Source organism: Lepisosteus platostomus, chromosome 14 (assembly GCF_059453375.1).
Source record: "Lepisosteus platostomus isolate fLepPlt1 chromosome 14, fLepPlt1.hap1, whole genome shotgun sequence".
Classification (NCBI taxonomy): domain Eukaryota; kingdom Metazoa; phylum Chordata; class Actinopteri; order Semionotiformes; family Lepisosteidae; genus Lepisosteus; species Lepisosteus platostomus.
In genome coordinates this window covers 41757014-41783352 of record NC_142624.1, presented here as the reverse complement: position 1 = coordinate 41783352, position 26339 = coordinate 41757014, and the positions used below count along the sequence as shown (strand labels likewise).

Below are 26339 nucleotides of genomic sequence, written 5' to 3'. Positions count from 1 at the left end.
TGACAAATATTTTAGAAAACTGAGATTAAGAATGAAAATAACCTGTTTACACACACACATTTGCTATTGACTTACCTAACAATCCTGCCACATCATAAGCTTTCTTCTGCTCTATAGTTTCATAGTTAAGGGCTTCAAAGAAAATGTCCAAAACAAGAAAATTGTCCCTGTTAAAAAAAGATAAATGATAATACTTTTATGCAAATGCAACAACATTTTGTAAAATTACATGTTATGTAATATGAGGTATGTAACTTCAGCCTCTGAAAGTCTTTTTTTACTATGGACATCTCACTGGACCATTTTTCAATTAATTGTATAGCTGTTTCCACTTACAGTATGTGTCTTTAACATGCAGTGTTCTCATTTACTCCAGTACTAGTCAATTAAAACAGGTTTCATATTGCAGGTAGCGTGGTATGCAGTTTGTGGTTCATCAGGACATTTACGGGAGAATCTCTACGTTCAAAACATGAAGCTCAGTAGCTGAGAAGTGTAAGATACAAAATCTCCAATGCCTTTTTCTAATAGAATTCTGACTTAACTCCTTTCTCCAGCTGGCCATTGGATTTGGGATAATGAAAGCAGGACGTAGTGTATTGAAATCCATTATCTTGTCCAATGTTTTCACTGCTAAGAAGTGGCCTGTTATTAAGTTTTAATATAGAATGTCTTGTGAAGACTAATGTTTGGGTAATTAGTATGGTACTAAAAAACTGATTGTGTTACATCTAAAAGAAGTCTTTCACCTTTCTCCACAGTTCTACAGGCTTACTGTGCCTTCTGTATCGTCTCTAGTTCCCTCAGCAGCTGGTACTGTACCTGTATCCTTGACATGTCTTACATTGCCTTAGAATACACTCAATATTGGATACTCCTTACAGTTTTTCAGCATGAAATTAACTTTACTTGTTCTTTTGTAGCCAATGTTGATGCATTGTTGAACCTTGACGAGGTTGCACCAAGGTAAAGTATAGTATAGGTAAACCTGAATTTAAAGAACTGATTGATAACCTTGCTCTGGGCTATGAAATTACCTTTTAAAAGACATTTCCATTTAATTGCACTGGAGTATTATCCAAATACCATGAGGATTTAATTGGTTGCAACTCCCTATCCATCACAACTGATATGTGGACAAGCATGGTACATTTTTCTTATTTTAACCAATCATTAGATTGCACACTAGAATGAAAGATGCTTGTGACAAAATTAGATGATACACATGATGTTAGCTGAAGATGTCAGACAGTTTGATGTGACATCAAAAGTAGTTACTTCTGTGCATGACAACACAACCAACATACAAGACTTCAGCATTCAGAATAACCTGGGGGAAGAAAAGGTACTGTAAGGATATTAGCAGAGTGTGTTCCTTACAGATTTCTGTACTGCACAAATGATGCAGTACATGAATATGTAAATAGTGTATATATAAACTGTATAGTAGTAGTAGATTGAGGAGCAGTTAGTTAGGCAGTGATAGAGTTAGTGTAGTAAGAGTTATAGAGCACTGTGTTAATAAAGTGTTCGTTCATAATTAAAAAGCTGTGTGATTAATGACCACCTATAAGAACACAAACAGAGAATATAACAGGTACTTCAAACATTTCTAACAGCAGCAAGGAGCTTGGTTATTTCCCAAGCTTCAAATAATGGAAAATGGCAGCAAATTGTTAAAGAAAATATGGAATGCAGAAAGGGCACCACTCACACTTGCACAAGATGTTGGATAAGGTGGAATGGGTCTATTATACATTTTACTATCTAATAAAGTCTTATCTATCTCTATCTTAAATTAAGATGTTTTGTCTAACCTAGTGTAGATATAACAAGACTGATGAAGCAGCATTTGATCTCAGTAGTGCCAAGAAGAAATTAATGACTTATGTTCTTCCACTACTGCAGTGATATAAATGGAAGTTTAGTCCACCAGGTTAAAGTAGAAATAAAACAGAATTTAAGGAATTATCTGGAAGGTGTACAATTCTCAAATTCCTTGCAAAGATGAGCATCACAATCTATGGGAGAAACTGTTGTGTAATTTATCAGTTTGATTTCACCTGAAACAACTGAAAGACCCTCATGACCATATTATGCCAGTCCTGTTTGTGAAATATATTACAGTAACTATCCAATATTGCAGAACAACAATGAGTCTCTTGAATTGTTAATTTGTGGATATCAGTACACAATATAAACTTACCAAAGGCAGTGTTAATAGGATGAAAGATGGAAATCTACTCTTCAAGATGTTTTGTAAGGAATCAACGATCTACACAATCATACATACTTTTCCTAACCTGGCTTCATGAAATATCACACATTGAATATGCCTATAACTACATAACAAGCTCTGTGTTCAGCAAAACCCAAATCATAGTGAACAAACTCCAATCTTTGAATCAAAGGTCATAGATTACAGTTTTCTACAATAACAAATAAAATCCCATACTTGGGGAATAGACTCTTGAACTTTTATATGTTTTATAAATTATTATCCCAATGTTTTTCAAAACCCACTGTCAAGCCACTTGCAAGACTATATCCAATATACCTTTGATATTTGGGGGGGATAACATTTTAAATAGGAGTTTCATTGCATTTTAAATAGAGCAATACATTGATGATTGTTATTTCCATACAACGATGTATTGTATTCCAGCTGCTATCACTCTATCCCAGATGGTTTGTATTTTTTTTTAACTCAACCTTGTTCACCTCTAACAGTGTCCAACATTACCAAGTTTATGTACAATCTTTCAAAGTAGCATTATTGGTAGAAAGTGAAAACAATTTCAATGGACTATCTATTTGTATGTTTTGCTGTGTAGCTAAGTACATCCAACAAATATTTGACCTTGTAGTTTTTTGTAAAAAACAGAATTACAATTGCAAGCACGTCATTTGTAGGGAAAAAATAATGTGCCATACTAGCAGATCCAATTCTTACTGAAGTCTGTTTCACAAGGAAAGGAAGAGCTGATACTCAAGGATCAAAGGACACCAGTATGAATGGTTAACTACCACAAGCCAGTTTTCCAGTGGTGTCATTTTTCTGTTAACTGGTATTATTTTAACAGCACCTTGCTGTCCCCTGCTTAACTTGAATACTATGAGGCATTGTGTGTATTTTTAAACAACTTATTTGCCTGCATATACACAATTAAATCTGACTATATTTCACTATTGGTTGATAAAACTTTAAAGTAGCTGTTCTCATTAGCCTTCATAAGCTTTCTGCAGTGCTCCAAATAAACAGAGTTCATCTTTTGATTCCTCCATTTATCTTTCCTTATCCAGTATTGATATCTTTTGACATACTAACACATTTCACATTTTGCTTTAAAGCCTGTAGTTGTCACGCCCTCTGCAGCCAGAGGGCGCTCCTTCTCTGTCCTGTCCCTAGTTTCCAGTCTGCTGTCCTTCCTGTCCCTCTCCTTCCCTTGGGCTATATATTTCCGGGTCTTGCACTCTGTCCTTGCTCAGCATTGATGTTCGGATGTCCTGAGACCCGCCTAGCACCAGGGCGCCCCACGTCCGCTCCCTGAGGGCATAGGTTTCTATACGGCATTCCTGAACTCTTTGCACTAATGAGCCCGGGCCTTTTTCCCGTCTCGCCGCTACGCATATGGGTCTTTTTCCGCTCTCCTGCTCCCCACGGTTAGTCCCTTTGGACGTCCGTGACAGAATGCTGAGCCACCTAATGACCCCGCGAGCGGCGTTTTTTTTTTGTCTTGCCGCAGTTTTTTTTTCTTTTTTTCTCTGGGCTGTTTTTTTTTTTTCAGTTCCTCTATTCTAATCACTGGATATCACTCCGATCTTCCGTGCCTGTGAGCGGGTCCTGCACCTGGCTTTCCTCGGGTAGATCACTCCGATATCAGTGATTGAATGTTGAGCTGACTTGCCTATTCTTATTACTGGATATCACTCCGAGCTTCTGTGTCTGGAGCTGGTTCTCGTGCCTGGCTCTTCCTGGTCTGGCTCTTTCCGATATCAGTGATAGAATGGTAAGCTTTCTGCCGTTCCTCCATGCCTTTCGCTGGATATCACTCCGGGCATCTGTGTCTGTGAGCGGGCTTTGGTCTGGCTTTCCTCAGGTTGTCCACTCCGATATCAGCGTTAGTATGCGAACGTGCCCATTTGCCGTTCCTCCATTCTTTTGCTGGATATCACTCCGGGCATCTGTGTCTGTGAGCGGACTTCGGTCTGGCTTTCCTCAGGTTGTCCACTCCGATATCAGCGTTAGAATGTGAACGTGCCATTTGCCCAGTCTGCGGTATTTTTCCCCGGGGTTTTTTGTGGTTTTTTTCTTGTTTTTTGCCTTTTGTTTTGATTTTTTTCTTCCTGGCTTCCCCTCCTTTTTGGTCCCCCCTGCTCTCTGTGTCTCGGAACCTTGGTTCCTACCTGTTTTTGGTTCCTATGTTATTTGTGGTTTGTCTCCCTGGTCTTTCCCAGGTTTTTTGTTTGTGTTTGTGCTTGTGTACTTTTTTGTTTTTAGTCTCTGGAGCTCTTCTCTACCCCCCCTTCCTCCACCCAATAAAGGTTTATACCCCGGAGGAAGGGGTAGCTCTCAGCCGTGGATTCCCGGAGGTTTCCTTTCAGTTAAATGAGGTTTTTCCTCCCCCCAGTGCTGTGCAGCTTATTTATTTGTATGGGCGTCGGGAGCCGCCCATGAAGGGGGGGGTACTGTCACGCCCTCTGCAGCCAGAGGGCGCTCCTTCTCTGTCCTGTCCCTAGTTTCCGGTCTGCTGTCCTTCCTGTCCCTCTCCTTCCCTTGGGCTATATATTTCCGGGTCTTGCACTCTGTCCTTGCTCAGCATTGATGTTCGGATGTCCTGAGACCCGCCTAGCACCAGGGCGCCCCACGTCCGCTCCCTGAGGGCATAGGTTTCTATACGGCATTCCTGAACTCTTTGCACTAATGAGCCCGGGCCTTTTTCCCGTCTCGCCGCTACGCATATGGGTCTTTTTCCGCTCTCCTGCTCCCCACGGTTAGTCCCTTTGGACGTCCGTGACAGTAGTATTGGCATGAAGTTGGAATTAGGTATATTTACAACCTACACCATACATTTAAAGCAAAACTAAAACAAACACTACATAAACAATATGAAAAGTGAAAAAAGTTGTGATTGCATCAATATTCAAAGACCTTAATATCTTTTTTTTTGCACATGTTGAAGTTAAGTACTTAGAAATAATATCCAGGCACCCCCTTTATCAGGCAATCCATCTCTTTAGCTGTGCAAGGAGGAAAGTACTTAGGGATGCAATTGTAAGGCCAACTGCAAATTTGAAAGTATTCAGTGAATAAAATGGGTACAAATGTTCAGCAATATACCAGGCACTCCACAAAAGGAGCTTGTAGTGAACTCTGCCACTGCTTCCGGCTCTTTAAACAGTCAACTGACTAATTGTCTTCCTGCAACTCGTCAAGTGACTGAAAGCAGAAGCTCGTTACCCCAGAGGATTCTGGGGAATATGGTCCTGACATGGCTATGATGCCAATCTGATGCCAATTAAACATGGTACTGTACATCATTCAGCCAACACCATCTCTACTATCAGGAATGATGATGGTAGAATTATGTTATAGTTCTGCTTCTTATCAAGAGGGACTTGGATGCTTTTTAAGACTAATAAGAACATACTGTACTGTACATGTAGATGAACATAGATGGAATAATATACTGGTAAATCTTAGAGGAAACTTTTGTTTTATGTTTTTGTTTTCATCCTAACAGAAAACTAGGATGAAAAATCAGAAATCATTTTTCATCAAGACAATGACCCAAAACACACGGACAAATCTACGCTAGGCTTAAAGATAAGAAAGTAAATGTCCTTGAGTCACCCTGTCAGAGCATTGACTTGAATCACATTGAGAAACTTTGGAAATATTTAAAACTTTTAGAATTAAATGATTTTCTCCAACCAACTTGAGAAAGTTTGAGCAGATCTGCCAAGAAGAATGGACTAACGCTATAATGCATAATATTAAAGCTACTGAGACTCCTAATCAGATTTTATCATCTATAACATGTTACTGCTCTTATAATTAAATATAATCAAATCGAATATAAAAGTACAATAAAGACTCACTTTTTTAGTGTCTGGTAAATACTATTGAAAAGTTATTTATGCATGGTATAGTATATTAGAAACGATATAATTGTAAAACTATTTTATTGCAATACCTTATGTATTCTTCTGTTTTGTTGTATTTTTTTGATAAGTAGCGTGCAGATCCTTTGCTAGGGATTTTTACCATCGAAAGTTCCTTTCCATACCGCGTCAAGTTACAAGGTGTTTCACAGAGACATGTATCATCAGAATTCTTCTGGAAAACAGCTAAAATATAAAGCATAAGTATTGAGTAAACTACAGAATTACAGAGTCCCAACTATTATATACAGTACTAAACTATTACATATTGTAAACTTGTAAGTAATAATGATTGGTTTTCTCATGCAAGCAATCAGAATGTTTCACAACCCCACATAGCTTATTATGTATAATTATATATTAACAAATATACTATAAAATGTATATAAAAATATCCATTGATTATTCACTATGGGAAATTGATTTCCAATATACATTTTAGTAATTTATTTGAAGGTTGCTGCTTATGGCTTGACCTTTTATGCATAGGTTATATGTCATTTACAGTATAATATGTGATTATAAGGTCTTGTGTAGCATTCATGTGGGGATTATGGAGACATTATGGCGCAACATTTAAATAAAGTGTTATTTATGGTATACTGTATATATTTTTAACGTATTCTTAATATCATTTCTGTTCATTAGGGAAAGTTAGAAAGGGCATGAGTAAGTGACCTGAATGCTAAAATCAAACATATATAATGATTAGACTTCTAACAAGAACCTCTTTTCCCTTTCTTCCTCTGCTCTGTGGACCATCCCATCGCTTTTCCTCTTGACTCCACTGCAGCCCTATCCTCCTCCTTCTCTTCAAAGAACCTCAGTGGCATGCTTGACCCTCTCTTTCCTAATCCCAGCATATTTCTTCTCTGGTACATTCTGTGTGTTCCTTCTTGACTAACATTTGTAGGAAGTACCCCTTCACCCTCTGCATCAATTCCAGTTCAGGCCCTGGAACACTTCCACCTAGACTACTGTATCTCTCTCTTCACCACGCTACCTGCTAAAGCCATCTGCTGAACTTAACTCATCCAGAATTTTGTGCCTTGCCATATTTCTTTCTCATGCTACTTCATTATTTGGGTCCCTTGTCTAGGTCTGTATTACTGTATGTGCCCAAATTAAAAAAAAAAACCTTAGAGAGCTAGAGAGATAAATTTATTGGCCATATACAATTTCTTGTATTAGGACTTTTTTTGCATACCCCAACTTGCTCTAAATGAGGCACACAGAGAGGGAGAGAAGCTTGGCATCAGAGCATAGTGTCAGCCATTTACTGTATACAGCACCCCTGAAGAAGTTTTAGCTCCTCACTACTGTTGTCCTAGCTACCTGCTAATCTTTAGTCTCTTATCTCTTTCTACATCCCCTATCTTGCCCTTTCTTCCTCTCTACCAGACTTTCTGTAAATTTTCTCACACTAATTGGCAGAGCGGTGGCTCTGTGGCTAAGGATCTGTGCCTGTGGCTGGAAGGAGGCCGGTTCAAATCCCATAGCCGGCAGAGGAATCCTACTCTGTTGGGCTCCTGAGCAAGGCCCTTAACCCCAACTGCTCCAGGGGCACTGTACGATGGCTGACCCTGCGCTCTAACCCCAAGCTTCTCTCTCCCTGTCTGTGTGCCTGTCTGTCTCATGGAGAGCAATGATCTACTCCCAAAAATCAGAACTTCAGTCCCTGACCACCTTTTGGTGATCATGGACTAGAAACATTTACAGTATATTGCAACCTTTTCGCGGTGTCTCTAGCAAAAAATATTCTGCCATTTATATTGTTGAGATAGGAAAAAGACTGGCTGACTATTTCAGGGAACATCAAAGATCTCCACAAAGAGATAGCTAATTTCTCCTCCCCAGGTCATAATTTCACTGACATTTTTCATTGCATCTACTTAAAAAAATATCAGAAGCTGAGGTCATCCTTAAACTTGGATCACACTTGCCCTTTCTTTAAATGATAGCGTAATTTCTTTACAGAACCTATCAATTCATTTTCAGATTTCATATTATCACATCTCACCACCAGACTGTTTGACCAGTCTTTCCGTGTCCATTTATTATATTTATATCTTTGTTATTCCTGTCTCTCTGAAGAATATTCTACAGCTGCAACTTTCCTTCTGTTTTACTTTTCTTATTGGATTTAGCCTTTACTTGTTCCTTTTTAGTTCATGCAGATCCACTATAACTGAACCAGAATATGATACTCATACGCATCTTCATTTTTGTGTACTAGATGCTTCCAAACTACAGATATATGTCACTTATTGTAGATTAAGATTAAATGGCTTTTTATTTTCACCTCTTGTTTCTTATTTTTAGCTGCCACCTTATTTTTCTAACATTTTGACAACATTTTTAACAAAATTAGTTTTCCATCAATCTTAAACACTGAAAAAAGAAATAAATTGGCTTACCCAGAGCTGTGTCTACACAACTGATTTTCTCAGGGGTACAAATAGCTGCATCACCTAAAAATTAAAAATGACATTAATGCAGAAATGTAAATCTAAAATCATTTAGACATTGAAATTATGCAAAGCATTGATTTACTAAAAATTTGAGCTTAAAATTATTACGTTTCTATAACAGTCTTATCACATACACATTTTACATAAATGTCATGCATGTCAAAAAAAAATTTTATCAGTTCAAACAATGCAACATCTGTATTTCTTTTGATATTGTTATCCATTTGCATTTGCTTCTGTACCCCAGAAAGACAAGAAAGTCTAAGAAATGCACTATAGCCACTAAAAATGCTCTGATGCCTAATTAACTTGTTCTATAAAATGATTTCACCACTAGAATGAAAAAAATATTTAAATATGAGGATTTAATTTTAAGGCCATTGGACATTCATTAATTTTAAAGGTAAAGAAAATAATTATGAGTTGGCTACGGCAAACCAGAAATAAAAAGCTCTGTGATTATAGCTGCTGCACTAATTGTCACTCTAATTACTCCAGGGCAAGGGAGATTAAAATGACAGCAAATGTTTATTTTTAATTTTAGATATTTGTACTGATTCAAATTACTTTTTTCTGTTTTATTTATATCGGAGCCTTTCATAGTACCTATACATCTATACATCGATGATAGACTGGAATAGACTAAGAACAGTGAGGCCATTTACATCAAGGGCCAGAGCCAACTTTACTTCTTGAGGAGGCCCAGCTCCTTCAATGTGTGTAGTAAGGTGCTGCGTATGTTCTATCAGTCGGTTGTGGTGAGCACCATTTTCTACGCGGTGGTGTGCTGGGGCTCTGGGATTAGAGCAGGGGATGCTAGCAAGCTGAACAAGCTCATCAAAAGAGCAAATTCTGTCATTGGGTTTGATCTGGACTCCTTCGAGGTATTGGCTGAGAGGAGAATGGTGTCCAAATTAATGACCATCATGGACAACGTCTCCCATCCCCTCTACAACATGCTTGTGAGAATGAAGAGCACATTCAGCAATAGGCTGATCCAACCATGGTGCGACAGGGAGCCTTATTTCTTGCCTTCTGCCATAAGACTCTACAACTCATCCACTGTGTGTCTGGGCAGGGGCAATATTGACCTGTTTTTGGACTAAACATAAATTCTCTGTTTATAGCTGTTTTTCCTGTTTACAACTGATTTATGTGCAATATGTGCTGGGGATTTGTGCAATATATTTATAATGTGCAATACATCTTCTTGTGTACTGTACATTCTGGTTGGTTTTGTATCTTCTGTACTGTGTGCAATTCTGTATACTCAATTTATTTACTTTTCACTACACTTCTCACTGACTGTACTTACTGTATTGTATTGTTGTATTATTGTATCATTTCGTTACACTGTGCTGTGTTGACTGTGCCAGGCTGCTGCTGCGCTGGAATTTCCCTCACATGATTAATAAAGTATCTACTGTATCAATCTATAAAAATCAAACCTTTTTATACTTTCTATTAACATGTATTGAGAGAGCACACATGGATGATAGGAGACCTGCAGTACCATTAGTATTATCAAATTTAACAGGCTGTTAAAAATGCTACTGAATTAAAGTGGTCTAAAGAGCTGATGCTCCAATATTTCAGGTGTGAGATTATATTAGAATTATAAGGAAAGATGAAATGAGGATGTTATACTGTTACTTTTTTATTTTGGTTAAATAGTTTTTAAAACCATATTTAAGCTTTAAAATACATTTTAAAAATGCCACATCATGATGAAAATAATATATCACTCACAAAAAAGACATTTTTGTATTTGTGAGACCATAACTGTAAAAAAAATTAATGCCTACTTAGGAAGGTCTGCAAGATGTGGTTGAAAATTATTGAACATATAAGTTTTTTATTTATGCGCATGGGAGCGATACACACAGAGATGCTTAGTGTATTTTTCTCAAAGTTATTAAATTAGAACAGTCCTTAAATATTTTTCTGTTTCTATCATGCTTCCCTGTGCTTATCAGATTGGCAGCATTCCATGACCACATGTAGCATCCTCTTTCCTATTTGCTAACAATAACTTATTTTAATTCAATTGGTTACTTAGTTTTGCAGCACACATTTCTATATAACACAGTATAGAATTACATAGTAGTCCTTGTGTCCAGCATTCTTTCATTCCAGTTCAAACCAGTTGAAACCTTATAAAATACTTCAGCTTGAGTAGAAAAAAGTATGTACAGTACCAAATTCAGAGACCCTCTCAACAAACAATTTTGTTATGAATTTCTGTGTTTCAGTTATTTTCCAGCCAAACTGTATAACAAAGGTTATACAATGTTTTGTTCAATAATTCACAAGTGTAGTGATGTTAGGTTTTTAATTTACTGTAACCATTACAAACTGTAAGATTACTTGATGACTTAAATCAGTTTTTTTTATAGTCTCACACATAGATTCTAAATATAACATATACTATTAATTTACATCAAAACAAAAACATGCATTACAAAAAAAAAGTAATGGAATATATATTATAAATGATCTGCTGTGACACACAAAGTTGATTGTTCACTCAGGGATAAGGAGAAGAGTTAACTTCAAAGTTAAAATATATATAGATTATCACATGTGTGATCATCTCCCTTATTGGTTTTGTCAGTCTCACATACTAATTATCAAACGTGTTTGTAACAATAGTCCAACTCTCGAGAAATATGTGAATAAACAAAAAAAGTTTAACTTAAAGATCCAAAAGGTCAAATGTCCTTAATGAGTTCAAACTTCCCACTGATCAAACTTCTGATCTGGTCTGTGGTGCAATTTTATGTTAGTGAAATGGTTACTTCATTTCGTATTAATATGGAATGTTAATATGGAATTAGGTAACTGAAGGGAAATTTTGGTAGCTGAAACTAAAAATAACCAAATTATAATAACTTCTGTTAACATCTAATAACATTATTAACAATATAAATTACATAATTATTAATATAAATGTAATTTACAAATATACTGTAGCTGGTAGAGGTTGCTAAAAATAATAATAAGGTAGACAACAGTATTCTACTGTATTCATAAACTTTCTGCAATTCTGAATTTTTTACCTCGGTCACTTGCTCTAGTTATTTTGAAACCATTTTGACATACTTGCTTTAACCACAACTGTTGTAATGGAAAATCACAAATCAGAGTGACACATTGTCAGCTCAGTGGTCAAATTCTCTCTCTTATGCAAAAGGTCCAAGTTTGATTAAATCCATATTATTTATTGTATTAGAGAATTAGGCTTTATTATCCCCAAAAGGCAATTTATTAAAAGTACAACCTGCAAATTAGCGGATATTGAGCACAGACCATTATTCATGGCAGGAGAGAATTATACTACTGAACCACTAATGCATCACTCTGTGTGGAGGAGCTAAATTAAAAACTACAAGTAGTGCTGTTTGCATTACACTGCAAAAAGTATTATATAGCATACAGTATATACTATATATGCAGTATAAACAATACATTAAAATTACTGATGTTATAATTGCTTGCAGAGGAAGTGAAACCAAAACAAAAAAAAATATATTAATGAAAACACTGAAGGAAAACGTGCATTAAACTAGAGAGAAATACACTTAAAAGAATATTATGAATCAAAAACATTTTTCATAATTGTTATAATTATTGTGGTGTTACTGTGGGGAAAGTTTGGTTTTCTTAAAGAAAAAAAACGTTATATAGATCTATGAGCTCCAAACAACTTACAGTAGATGACTGTACTGTACAGATGCAGCCATTCAAAATGGGTGGGGTATTTCGCGGTATACTCTGGTGGGCGTGTCGCAGTATCATGGGGTAAATCGCGCCATTTGACGTCATGCCGGAAAGTATCCGGCATCACCTTGTAAAACCGCCAGGAGGAGCCAATAAAGCTTAACCTCTCATGTACAGCATTTGAGCTTTTAAATTTAAACTGTGTATTACAGCATGTTAATCATCAGTCATTAAAATGTTGGTATATTTTATGAAAGCAAGATTGCTCAGTTGGACAAAAGTACACAACCTACCTTTATCAGAAATATTTATGCATCAAAGCCTTAACCGAAGATATTACTAATAGTATTAATAATGAATGACTTTGGACAAGCTGTAAAGTAAAGTATAATTTCTTTAGCACATTTGTACAAGCACTTGTAATCTGTCCAAGCCCTACTTTGTCAGGCATTTTCTTTTACTGCAACGGACATAAAAACTCCCTTGCTTTTAACAGAGCGTTTCATAATTTCTAACTACAAAAATTATTTAAACTGCGACACTTATCATTCAACCAGAGCTCAAAATATCACAAGGATCCTCAAGAGCACAGCAAAGACTGTATTAAAAGATACTTGTATCAGATACATGAGAATCCAGGCTTTTTTATCAACGCTTTCTTTTCCATATACCAGATATTATGGAACCACTTCAGAAGGGTGTCAGCCAGTCAGATTCCAGGAATCGGTACTTTAAAGAAAAAATACACACCGGTATTCCATTTCTCCCTAAACATTTTAAGCATCGAAGTCTTTAACTAACGTGAAATAGCGTGTAAAAAAGTGGTAGTTTTAAGCTTTTCTACTAATATAATATGGAATCGCGTATCTAAAGAAATTAATAACGATATGATTATATTCTTGTACTGCGACATTTCTTTGAAAAAATAGAATAGCAATATTATGGACAATTAATTGACTTTTATATTTCTAAATATCAGAACAAGATCGAATTTAAGTCATTTTAATAACAATGAATAGTCACCTATGCGTTACAATATAAACATTTATATTGATTTAAATCGTGTTTGGATTTAAATCGCAAACGGGGGTTTAAATATATGTGTTTTTTGATTCACAATCAGACAAATGCAACATAAATTGATATCTTTGTCTTCTAAGTATCTTAATACACTTTCAGCATAGCTTTCTTCCCATTTAGATTTATTTTTCTTGGGATCTTGGGATCAAACGTGGAAAGATTAGATTGTAATCGTTTTTATTTTTTAAATACATTTTAGAAAAGAAAAAAATCAAAAAAGACATATATGTAAACCCGCGTTTGTGATTTAAATCAAAACGCGATTTAAATCAATATAAATCTTTATATTGTAACGCATAGGTGACTATTCATTGTAAAGTGTTTATAATGTGTTAAATGTATTATGTTATGTCTTTTACCTGCCTGAAAAGCAAATATCCTGTCAAGAACAAAAAGTAATAAATAACCAAGTATTATATATACATTATGTGTTTTATATACTTTGAAAGCAACAGTTGACATTATTAATAACATCAAGTATGAACTTATTGTAACAGAAGGACGTGTTACCTGGCATATGCATCATTCTGCATTTGCACTCTTTCATCACCTGTATCGACTCACACTTGAGCCTACATGCGCTGATGCTATAGGTATCGTACCCAGGAATCATATTTTCTGTAGCTGACCTGCAGTTTCCCCATGGCTGAGGTAAGTAAGTCAACTGAAAATAGAAAAATGGAAATAAAATAGAAAACCTGGTTGAAAACACTAATCAAAATACCATACATTGTCAGCATCTAACACATATTAAATGTATTAAATACAAATACAAATGATTCCTACAGTTTAACATCAATATAGCAGAATACAGGTTTCCCTTGTCAACAACAGATTTGCTAACTGCAAAATTTGCTTATACATGGCTTTCAGCTTGCGGAAACATTTAAAAATTGTGTGGCTTCTTCACTAAGCACTTGACAGTATTGTCTTGCCTCCCTTATGCACTACATGTCACCACCTAGTTAGTCGAACATTTGTGTGTTTTTCACATTGGTATGAAAATGTGATCCAAACTTCACTTAAGAATGTTTCATATGTTTATCGCTTAGGATTCAAGGCAAATATTACACTTTACTATGAATTATATATGATTCATGTTATTGTATTTGTCATTTTCAAGGGAGAAATATCCAGGATATGTTCACCACTGATGAGTTGGTGGAATCCTATCCCCCTATCTCCAATATACTCAAGTATGTTGCCAACTGCTGAGCTTTTTCAGGAACATAATCCCTGGTTGGTAAAGGAACTTTTATGTTTTCAGTTTTTCTTAATTAAAACATCCAGAAAATTTCATTTTTTTCAAAATTCTTAATGTGCAATCTGATAATTGTACCAAATAAAGTAGGATTGAGAACAGAACTTTTAGACTCCTTTGTACATGACCACTAATCATCTAAAACGTTTTCAATGTAAAAAAGACGTTTTTCACAAGTTTGTTATCTTTCTCATATTTTATTGTACAAATATAGTGTATAGATAATCTCTATCTCCTTCTACTACCTGGTGTATATACAGGCAAAAAAGAGAAAAGAATGCAAGCTAAAACGTTATTGAGGTACTGTCAAACACAAATCAGTTTAGTTTACAATGTCAATGATTTAGCTCTAAAAAGTCAGGACATCTATATTTGGATCAGTACTGATCTTATTTCACCTAACATTAGTTGTTTATTTAGGTTGGATAATAGAAAACACTTCTTTATTAAATGTGTGTGTGTCTGGAACATGGTTCCTAATCAGGTGGCAGAGGCACAATCTATCTTATTGGCTGTTAAAACAATAGTTAAAGGAAATTTAAGATTGACTTTGCTACTAAACTAACAAATGAGGAATGTGGGCTGAATGACGTCCTCTTGCTTGCAACCTTTCTCACATTCTTAAGTAGTTAGTGAAATACTATAAAAAGTTTAAGAGCTTGTGCTTAGATAAAGCAGTGAACATACCCTTTGCTCCTGACATGAAACAAATGTCTGAAATCCAGGAGAGACCCCAAATCCAAGCTGATGGATGTAAGGTGGTTCATCTTGGCTGTGTATTTGAACTCGTATCCCAGCTTCTAAAGATGTTTCATCTTCAAGACAAAACAAGAAGCATTCTTATTACCAAAAATGGAAATGGAATATTTGATTTTCATGATGAATACTGTATGTAGCTTCTCAAATCTGTAGGTATATACAAGTCAGAATTTAACATTTATTTAAAAGTCCTTATTTAAAACTAAACTTCATTTTAGCTCATAGTATTTTTGATCCATACACTTTTTTTTACAGTTTTAAGCACTGATAACATATTGTTTTGTCTGGAAATTGCAAATACTATAGTGCTCAAGAACTAAGATGACAGATTATATATAAATTAGTCAACTTGACCTGCCTTGGGTTTTAAATAATCTTTTATATCCAATGTTATGTTTAACTACATTTAATTAAAGAGTAACAAAGTACCATAATTGATTGTTGTTTTGGTGATATGTCTTAATAAATTGGACTTAAGACTCAATGATAAAAAAATATTACTTGAGAGAGTATTAGATTTTTAGTAATGATCAAATAATAACCATTCCTTAAGTATAAACATATCTTATAAGCTATAAGAACTATAAGCATACAAGGCCCCGATCACAGAAACTAATAAACTGTCAAAAATATAGTTCATATATATCTGGTTGCAGGTACAAAAGAAAAACAATGTAAAATTCTTCATAACAATACAGTATATTTTACAGTTATCCAAAAAGGTGTCTTACTTGTCTCCTTCCAAATGGGCAAATATTCATCTTGCTGAATATCCAGCATTATCTCAAGTCCATTGCCCATACCCCCTTGCTTAGTTTTCTTAGTTGAATTCCTGAAAGCATTGAAAGTGTAACATTTCCCATATCTTGTGTAAACCTGCAAAACCAAAAAATTTAGATTAAAGATTATTATTCTGAAAAAATATTAAATGTAATGTGTCAGAGTTTCTGACAGATTTCAAGGCAGTTTGACCTGGGTTGTTTAAGATGAGAAAGTAAAGCTTCCTTATATTCTATCAGCATCAATATCCATTTCCATCACCAAGCACACTTTCTAAAAGGGATTTCAAAATTGTTTCTGACACAGTGTATTAAATTTCAGAGCAAAAGTTTATAAAAAACTGAATTTGTTTTGTGAAGCACAAAATTCATTATCCCACTAACATGCACAAATATTATAATAATCATGAATAATACACTATCCATGTGCCACTCCAGCAGAGGCCACTGTAACACAGACAACACAGAAAGCACTGTTCACAGCAATCTTAGACAACAACAATGAAACATTAGTTATTCGGGGATGTCAAGTTTTACAAAATGAAAAACTGAAGACATAATCTAGTTGGAATATATAGTGTATCATAGATTATCCTTTTTAAACTACATTGAGATCAATTAGTTTCTAAAATACAAGAGAAGAATTATATATTTAAGAATTCATTAGCTGCATTCATAAGAATGATACAATTAATAAGTGAGAATTTGGACAAGCTCTATGAACTTGAATTATAGAAGAAAACAAACAAATAAGATTATATTTGCCTAAATGTACTTTATTAAAGTGGCCATTAATGTCTACATTATTCACATATACTTAATTAAATATATTTAATACTTTAGCACAGTGGTTCTCAAACTGTGGTACGTGTACCTGCAGTGGTACGCAGAGTGCCGACAGGTGGTACGCCAAATGACCCTGGAACTGTGTTGTGTGTGCCGGAAAATCGGGACTGGTTTTCATATTTTGTATTGACTGGATAAAATGTGTCGGAGTTTGTACAGACGGTGGTAGAGCAATGACAAGCCAACATAACGGTGTAGTCGCACGAATTAGGGAGGTTGCTCCAGAAATGAATGGATGCATTGCAACATCCACTGCGAGACCTTTGCCGTCAAGAAAATGCCTGACGATTTAAAATCTGTTAGACTCTGTTGTGAATTGTATCAAGGCTCGAAAAATTAATTCACATCTGCTTTGCCCGACTAAACAGGCTCACACTTCTTACTGAAATGGTGCTTTTTAAATTATTTTTATTTGTTGTTGTTACTGTTTTTTTTTCTGTAAAACACTTTGAGAAGCCACCTTTAAATCGCGGTCACCGAGGACCACTCCTGTCTCCCCAGATGACACTTTTTACTTTTAAGATAAACACAAGATAAAGAACGTTTGTTTGAAACCGCTCCACAAATTTTCTCACATGCACGTATTCTCAAATATCACCACAACAAAACCATAAAGTTTGTTTCCACAGACATGACACTATTATGCAATAAACCAATAAATTAATGAACTAGCAGAATCCCAATAAAAACACACGGCAACCCAGCAAGCACAGCATGTCAATATCATACATTTTTACCAACAAAACCGCAAAAGCAAAAACCAGCAAATATACAGTATATATATATATCCCATGTTTTTACCTTATTCTGGAGCATGATATATATCCAAAATAACCCAGACTAGTTTATCTCAAGAGCTAGAGACTAGTAAACATTATTGATTACGTAGTAAATGTTTGATGAATGAGCGCCAGAAATAAGGCGATTTGATTGGTAAAAACCGCTGTCATTCATTGTATTTTCAGCCATTCAGAGCCCTTAGGGGGTGAGACTTCCTCTAGAAGCTTCAGGCTGCATTTCTAGCTGTCAATCATTGACTCAGAAGGGGTAATCAATCAGTTTTTTTATCAGTTTCTTATCAGTGCTCTTTTTTTTCACACCAGAAGGCAACTCTGAGGTTTTTTTTCATTGCATAACAGCAGATAAAGGCTCTCTAGCAGTGTCTTAAGGTTTTTATAGCAATTGCAATGTTTTTTATTCTTATTATTTTCAATATTTTTATGATTTTTTATTATAGGCGTGAAATTTCATTCCAGGTCCAGTCTTCACAAAACATGATGTAGAATTTTTTCTAATTGATCAATTTGTCCCAAATTTTTATCCAAGCTAGTAGCCACCTAGAACAAGGTTTTCAAATCATTCCCATGTTTTTTTGTTTTTGTTTTTCATATGTTTGTCTGCTGAGTGGACACATTAAGAAATATAAGAAATTCACACTCAAAGCCAAGGGGGTTGGCTTCAATTTAAGACCTGAACCAGGCTCCTGCTATGTTCTGCTGCAGAGATATAACAGATGTTTAAGGGGGAGGAAATTCCAGGCGGACATTGGCTAAATATGTCTCTGGTAGTAAAAGGTTAAAGGCACTAAATCAAACAAAGTTTATTATTATAGTGATAGTGACAAGACTCAGGCTTGAACCCAAGACACCTGGATCATAAACCTCAACTTGTGCTCAAATGAGCATCTCTGCTAGTTGATGTATTCAGAAGCTACTGTACAGCATACAGTATGTTTTATGTGAACATACAATATTTACAGAAGTTTAGGTAGTCAAAACGGTACAAGTAATATTAAAATATACTAGACATCATGCATATATATACAGTATCTAAGAGTTTAACATAAAACTATAATAAAGTTGTGATTTTGGTTAATGCAGGAATGCCATTTTGGCCATATGGGAACAGTTTTGTCACCAGAACAACTTTAACAACAACAAAGAAATGTTGGTCAAGCATCCAGCCTAGAAGAAACTGTTTTTTTTTTTCACTTTTAAAATTACATTCTCATTAGAATAATGCAGATAATCTGCAGAACAGCCGGTTGAGCCAGCATTATAGACTATTTTCTGGCATATAATCACCAACTGTGGGTGTATAAAGGTTTACTGTAAACTGTAAGATGCAATTCTGAAATCCATTCTGATAAACTTGCCACATTTCAAGTAAGAATTTAGTAAAAATGCTGGTTTATGTAAGAATCCAATTTTACTCTATGTTTACTGTATTATTATTAACTGTATTATTCCTAAAATATTGACAATGTTTGGAGCTAAATCTTTAGAATTTCGGATTACAGTTTTCATATACAGTTGATGTCCTGCTGTGGGTGGAAAACGTATCACAGCAACTTGTGAGATAACAGAAGCAGTTGTGGTTGATCATCAAATCTGACAAGTTGTTATTTAATTAGTGCAGCTGATACTAGTTTGAGTTGTGAGATCATGCTGTGAGGCACGAACTAGGGTGGGAGCGGCGAGGGCACACGCCCTAGAACCCGAATACATTACAATAACAAAAGGAAAGATAATGAAATGTGGGCCATTTCAAAGTCCCAAATGTGAGATAGGAAGTCGCAATTCTGAGATATAAAGTCACTGAGTTTTTAAGTTGTAATTCTAAGTTTTAAGTCGAATTCTGAGTTTTTAAGTCACATTCTGAGATATAAAGTCGCAATTGCGAGATATAAAGTCGGAATTCTGAGATTTAAAGTCGGAATTCTGAGATACAAAGTCGCTAAGCGAGATACCATAGCGTGTTTTTTTTTACTCCCCGGCAGAAACGGGCTTCCATAGGAAAGAGTGCGCATGGTAGTGAACAAAGTTATCATGTGCAACAGAAAATGCATACATTAGCAGAGGCCAACAGGAAAATGCTGACAGATTACATAATAATTTAAAATATTTGCTGCCAATTAATTTATCGTTCTCCTGCTTAAAAATGAAAAAGTGCTGTTGCACAGTTCTGATCAGCATATTTTTACTGTGTTAAAGCTGAGGACAAATGTTTAGGTTTGCTTCAGCTAAAGTAAATTTAATTGATACATACACATGTTCATTTTATACAATATACACATATTTTATACAAGGTAGAGAGGCAATGACATTTTGAATATTATGTTATGTTCTCTTGGTAAAATTGTTAAAATTGGATCAGTGAGATCACCTTTAAAATATTGTTTGACATTTTGGTCACCAGCTTCCAAAATATATGTGTTGGAATCAATCCCGATAAGACCAACTAGATGCATGTTTCTGCTTAAAGGAATGTTGCTGACTGATAGTCTAAAAACATGAACAGAAATGCTACAATAAGACCTGATCCACATTTTCAAAATCCTCAAATTTAGAAAATCAACCCAGTAGTTTCTTAAGAAAAACATTGTGTATATGTGTAAAAACTACCATCTATGTTGTTGTAGCCAATACTTGGCTCCTTTCAAGAAGTCGCTGGATGAGATTCTTGGATCAAGTATCTTTAAGCTATCACATGAACTAAATGGACTGAAAAGCCTTCCCTCACTGGTTAATTTTCTTACGTTTTTTTATATCAAGGGTCCCTTTTGTTTATATACCTTTTCGTACACTGCCCCCGACTGTGTAACAAAAAGGGCATATACATTAAGACTAAAGATGCTAAGATTGATAACAATAAATTATATTAATCTCATTAATTAATCTCAAACTCACAATTACAAAATAATCTAAGCTCACATTCTGAGTAACTGTCACTAATTTCCTGCCTACTGTTTTGTAAAAATATTAATACTAATGAAATGATAAAATGTATTAAAAATAAATTTAATTTCTTTATTTGTTCCAGTTGATCATTAATAATCATTCAAATATTTAACCCTTTGGGTTAGACAGGTAAATGTACTCCTTCATCACTGGTTCCATATTATTTCTCTGTGTAATAGAAGCACAGAAGCAGTCAGTCATTTTTTTTTTCTTATTCCCGAACTTGACATCTGTATTTATCTTTCTGTTTAAATCACTCTGACATGGAAAAATGCAGAAATACTTCTTGTTTCTCTAATAAAATCATGCTACCGGTCAGCTGAAAATTTGTAATCTCCTATACCACTCTCTTGAGGTAAACCTGCTTTGTATTGAGGTACTGTACTGTATAAATAACAGGCATATAAATCGTACATGGAATTAGAAATGAAGGCCTCTGTCAATAAAATGGTACATACAGAAATCCATTGTGCATACAAAAAACTCACACCAAATTTCTCTCCATCTCATCCTTCCCCAGTCCAATGTGTGATGTCCTTTAAAGATATCTGATGTAAGACTTATGTCATGATAAAGATAACTCTTTACAAGCATATGGACAAGTTCAAATGTATTTCCTGCGGCATCATGTGAAGCAGTTACAAACTTTAGAGTACATTTCACGGTGTCTTTACAGCGCAATACAGATTTTTGTTTTCTTTTAGAATTTGCCTGCTATTTTGTCATACAGTTTTAGTTAGTCACTAAACAGTCATATTATTGCTTAGAAGCTTGGAAAAAATATGCAGTATTTGGTTACCTTGCTTTGTCTTCTTGTACTAACAATAGTCAGCTATATTTGAAACAAACTCAATGTCTTCTAACTTTTATTGCAAATTGAAAGTGTAGCCTTCTAAACGTGTGCGTGCCAGCCCTTATACACTATTTCAGTCTGTATTAGCTTGTACCTCTTAAGACCCCTTTTGGTGAGTTGTGTTGAAATATGTCTCACCCTAAATCTTTGAAAAAATTACACTTACAAAATAAAATAAGTAACTCAAATAAACAATGCATGACATCTGTTAACCTGTTTACAATATCCCTTACAGGGCTCATCAAGGTTGATTGTTAATTCATTTGTCTATCACTAGTATTAAGCAGCATGCTTTCTAAATATTGATAAAATAACTACACAATTCTGTAAATCTTATTCAAATAGTATGCATATTATCTCTAACCAACAGATATTCTGATTGCAAAATTAATGTCCTGTCAGACATCCTTTTATCACTTGCTCTTTGTAAATCTATTTTGTTTCATAATTGTATCTATTAACAATTATTATTACTATTAATAATACATAAAGTCTTTAAAAGAATACTTTTTATTTTATTTTCAGAAGTAGCTTTAAATATAGCTTGACCATTTTTACTAAGCATATTTAGGTTTGAAACAGCATTTTCTCTATCTAAAAGATACTATTTTTGGACAAATAAAATATTGTTGCATTTAAAGCTTTGTGTTGCAGAAGAATGAGGAGAAAAACAGAATTTTCACTTTTATCATTGTTGTTGGTGGCTCATACCAGACATAGCATTTCAAGAAAAAGACTCCTTCCATGACTCATCAAACAGCATTTCCTGGATTCTCCTCACTCTCTCCAAGAATTTACAGGGTTAGGAACCACCCCAAAATACACACTGTGCTCAAAAGTGTCTGTAATAGTATGACCATCTAGAACAGCAATAACTGAATCAGAACAGTCAAAACAGATATAGCAATTGAAAAGGCCAGGGAACTCATAGAACAGCTTAGCTGCAGCCTAGATTCCCATCATGCCCTTATGGTAATCAGATGCACAGCAGTCTCAAATTCTCTAGAGGCCCATGGACATTATGGTATCTTTGGAATGTAGCCATGATTCAAACACAAACAGTACAGTATATCTGACCCATGATCTTGCCCATTGGCACTCCATGTTTCATCTCCACATGGTGGCTGATAGAATTAAATGAATAAGTCAGCATGTGAAAAAAAATGAATTGATGCCAGCAGTTAGGCCAGGTGGTATTTACTGCAACTCCTCTAGCAGGCGATAGACAAATAAAAAAACAAAACAAAGGTTGGCATACTATATGAAACAATTTGTTGGTATTTTAAAGAAAATGTTTCCAATATACTATCCCAGACAGAACTGTGATGTCATATAGATCATCAACCATTGTGAATTGCCTTTATGAATTCCTTTTCAATTCTGTCAGCTTATCAGTCTACAATTCTGCATTTTGGTGATGTAGTGACATAAATCAGAAATTGTAAATGGTTGTAATAAATTTAAAATGACTTTTGCTATTTGATAATCTATGATTGTTCTTGATTTTCTCTTTAGTTCAATATCTTCTGGAAATGGTAAATTACTGAGATAATAAGTAATACATTTTTATCCAATAGTGGTTTTGACAGTAAGCTTATTTGCTTTAAGGCCTAATGAGTTTGAATCATTTCTATATCACATTAAATGAACAATATTTCTATATCACATAAACACTGTGTATCCATTGAACTTTTGGTTCTTTCTTCAGGAAAAAGGACTGTACTTACAGTACAATAACAAATACATGCCTTACACATTTTTTCCTGTTGTGTTTTGTTCTCATTAATTATTCTTTTCCAGCATCAGGATCCAACTAGACACAAATTTTTGCTGGTTTAGGTGGCTTTCAAAAACCCTGCCTGAGGCTTTCTTGTGACTGCTCAATTGTTGCTGTACCAGCATCGTAAGCTTTATCTTTTTTGTATTTAAGACAGTCAGTAGTGTACACACCAAATAATGTTTCTTATAATAATAATAATAATAAATAAATAATAATAATAATAATAATAATAATAATAATAATAATAATAATGTGTTTAATAATGACATTAACACAGTGCTAGGTGAACTAAAGAATGACCTGTAAAAGTTATCCCATCAGTTCAAGCCCTGTTCTTATTACATCATACAGTATATATTAGAATTCTAATTGTAATTTCAGAGATCCAATACTGGGATTATGAGATAAACATACTGACAGATGTAGATAAATATAATGAGCAATAGGATATTATCATGCACTATAACTTAATTATTAATCTATTATCAGAAATTAGATTATTATGAATAGCATTATTCAGAAGTAGTGTAGCTATGATTGATTTCATTCTTCAGTGTTGATTATGTACTTTATAAAAATACTCTAATTTTACAGTACTTTGAATTAAATGCAATGTAAAATGAATGATGCTAAGAAGAAACAATTTAACAAAATATGAATACAATGCGTTAATATTTTTTGTGTTACTCTTAATCCTCTAAAAATTTTACAAAGCTGCAACAGTTTACTGTATTCACCAGGGGGTGCAATAAGCTCAGCAAACAAAATCTGTTACACAGAATTATTTTTAAATGGACAAGCGCAATGATAATCATATACTATTTTTAAATAAAAGTTTGCTGTCATCACAAAAATGCTTGATTGAACCACATGCTAGTTTGTTAAAGATATGTGGAGCATAAACAAAAATAGGTGTGAAATAGGATCTTAAAGATTCCCTCAAATTCTGTAAAGACTCTCCTCACTGGATACAATAGCTACACTTTGAAAAAAACTGTAATTCGATCTGTACCTGAGGGATCTTTTAAGTTGTATGTTATTGAACTTGCTGCTGTTTCAGCTGCTCTTCTGTGTTTATGTTTTTGGTGATTCCTTAATGTCTTTGTATCAGAGCATACACGCAAATAAGCATTTAATTGCACTTGTGCATATGACAAAAACTGAACTGAACTAATCTTAGTTAAAAGATCCAGCATGAAGGCTTCTTACTGTACACAAACATTTCAGGACATTTCTGCATATGGAATTCAATTGTAATATTGGAGAAGGGACTTCCCAAACAAATGTGATGTTTCAGTTTGTTGCTTCCAATGCGTGATCCACAAACTTTTTAAACGTCTAGGTTCTAAACATAGGTTTCAAGTGCTTCACGTTGACACATCATTTACATCTTCTAGAAGATGAGAAGAAATTAAAAGACAAACAAACTGTTAGGATATACTGTAATATATACTTTAAAACATAAAATTACACACATTGGAAAGTTATGTTCAAATTTTATAGTGCACTAGAAAGACAAAATGTTGGTCACAGTGTCATAGAAAAGACATTGCTGCTCTGGAAATCAGCCAGATAAGTAAAAACAGTTCTATTCTGGGGCTTAAGAGAATGTCCTACACTGACAGGCTGAAGGAACTGGACCTTTTTAGTCTTGAGCAGAGAAGATTTCAAGAATACAAAATTCTTAAAGGCATTGAGAAAGTGTACCCAGTGGATTTATTCACAATGAACCTTGAGACATGAACCGGAGGGCACAGATGGAAACCAAGCTCATGAGGCCCTTCTTTACTTAAAGTGTTTTGGGTGTCTGGAACAAGCTACCCAGCCATGTTGTTGAACCCTGATACAATACCTTGTCTTCTTTCAAGAAAAGTCTGGATGAGATTCTTGCATCAACAAACTGTTTGCTACCAAACGGGCTAGATGGGTCAAATGGCCTCCTCTCTTTGTAATCTTTCGTATGTTTTCATGTTGTTATGAAGCACTGCCAAGAAACTTGAGACATCTGCAGAAATTAAAGTTAAGATGGTTCTTAACTGATAGTAAGTAACATCATTTGGTCCTTAGTTTTCCTAAATTCCAACCTATATTAGACAGGAACCCATATCTAATATATACAGTAGTTCAGGAAAAAAAACACAAAAGGAAACTGACTAGACAGTTGTGTTCCTGCCAGATCATCATAGTGCACTAGAAAGACAAAATTGTCAAGGATGTCAAAAGTGCTTGTTGCATACAAGAAAGTGTTTGAATATGTGTGTTACCTTTGTCAGGTTACTGTACTGTATATAAGATGGAATTTATGTTATAATGAAAGATATTATTGTATTAATTGACCTGAATAACAATAACAACTAAAAAGAACAACTGTTGAAACATTTTCATTGCAGGTTTCTACAAAAACTCTCTATTTTCAATTTTAAATAATGGAAAGGTTTATATTATTGTAATGCAGCCATATTCTAAAAACAGTGAAGACTACAGAAAATTTGTTGAAAGATTATTGGGTTGCTTTATGTAAATTTAATTGCGTAGTGATACTTGTTTATCCAGCTATATATTATCATATTATTTTTTTCTATGTTCCTTAAATAAACTTATTAGACTACATTTATGAAGAATTCAGTATAAATAGTTCAATAGTTCAGCTGAACATACCATAATTAATGTGATTTTGGTGGTGTAATTTGGATAGGATGCTCTCTTGGCTTAACGTGACTGGCTGATATGACAACCTGACTATAAGCATAAGACTGATGGACCCTCCTTTGTCTTGTGAGGAATGAACATGGGAGATGCTGTATATATGATGATAGAGTAGAGGGATGCTAGAGAAAGTGCTCTAGGGGCAAAATGTATCTATGCAGGTGAGCTGAAGTGAGAAA

General features: G+C 34.7%; 1 protein-coding gene across 1 annotated transcript in view; it reads right to left on the bottom strand.

The window, feature by feature from the left end:
- Window positions 1–26339, bottom strand: part of asic4a (acid sensing ion channel subunit family member 4a) — a 107164-nt gene that overhangs the window by 10174 nt on the left and 70651 nt on the right. Inside the window, exons 2-7 of the mRNA XM_088606321.1 lie at window positions 16188–16332; window positions 15385–15512; window positions 13947–14100; window positions 8583–8636; window positions 6198–6351; window positions 76–167 (exon numbers count right to left, since the gene is read on the bottom strand). Of these exons, the coding sequence (XP_088462447.1) occupies window positions 76–167; window positions 6198–6351; window positions 8583–8636; window positions 13947–14100; window positions 15385–15512; window positions 16188–16332 (727 nt within the window). The remainder of the gene's footprint in view (window positions 1–75; window positions 168–6197; window positions 6352–8582; window positions 8637–13946; window positions 14101–15384; window positions 15513–16187; window positions 16333–26339) is intronic.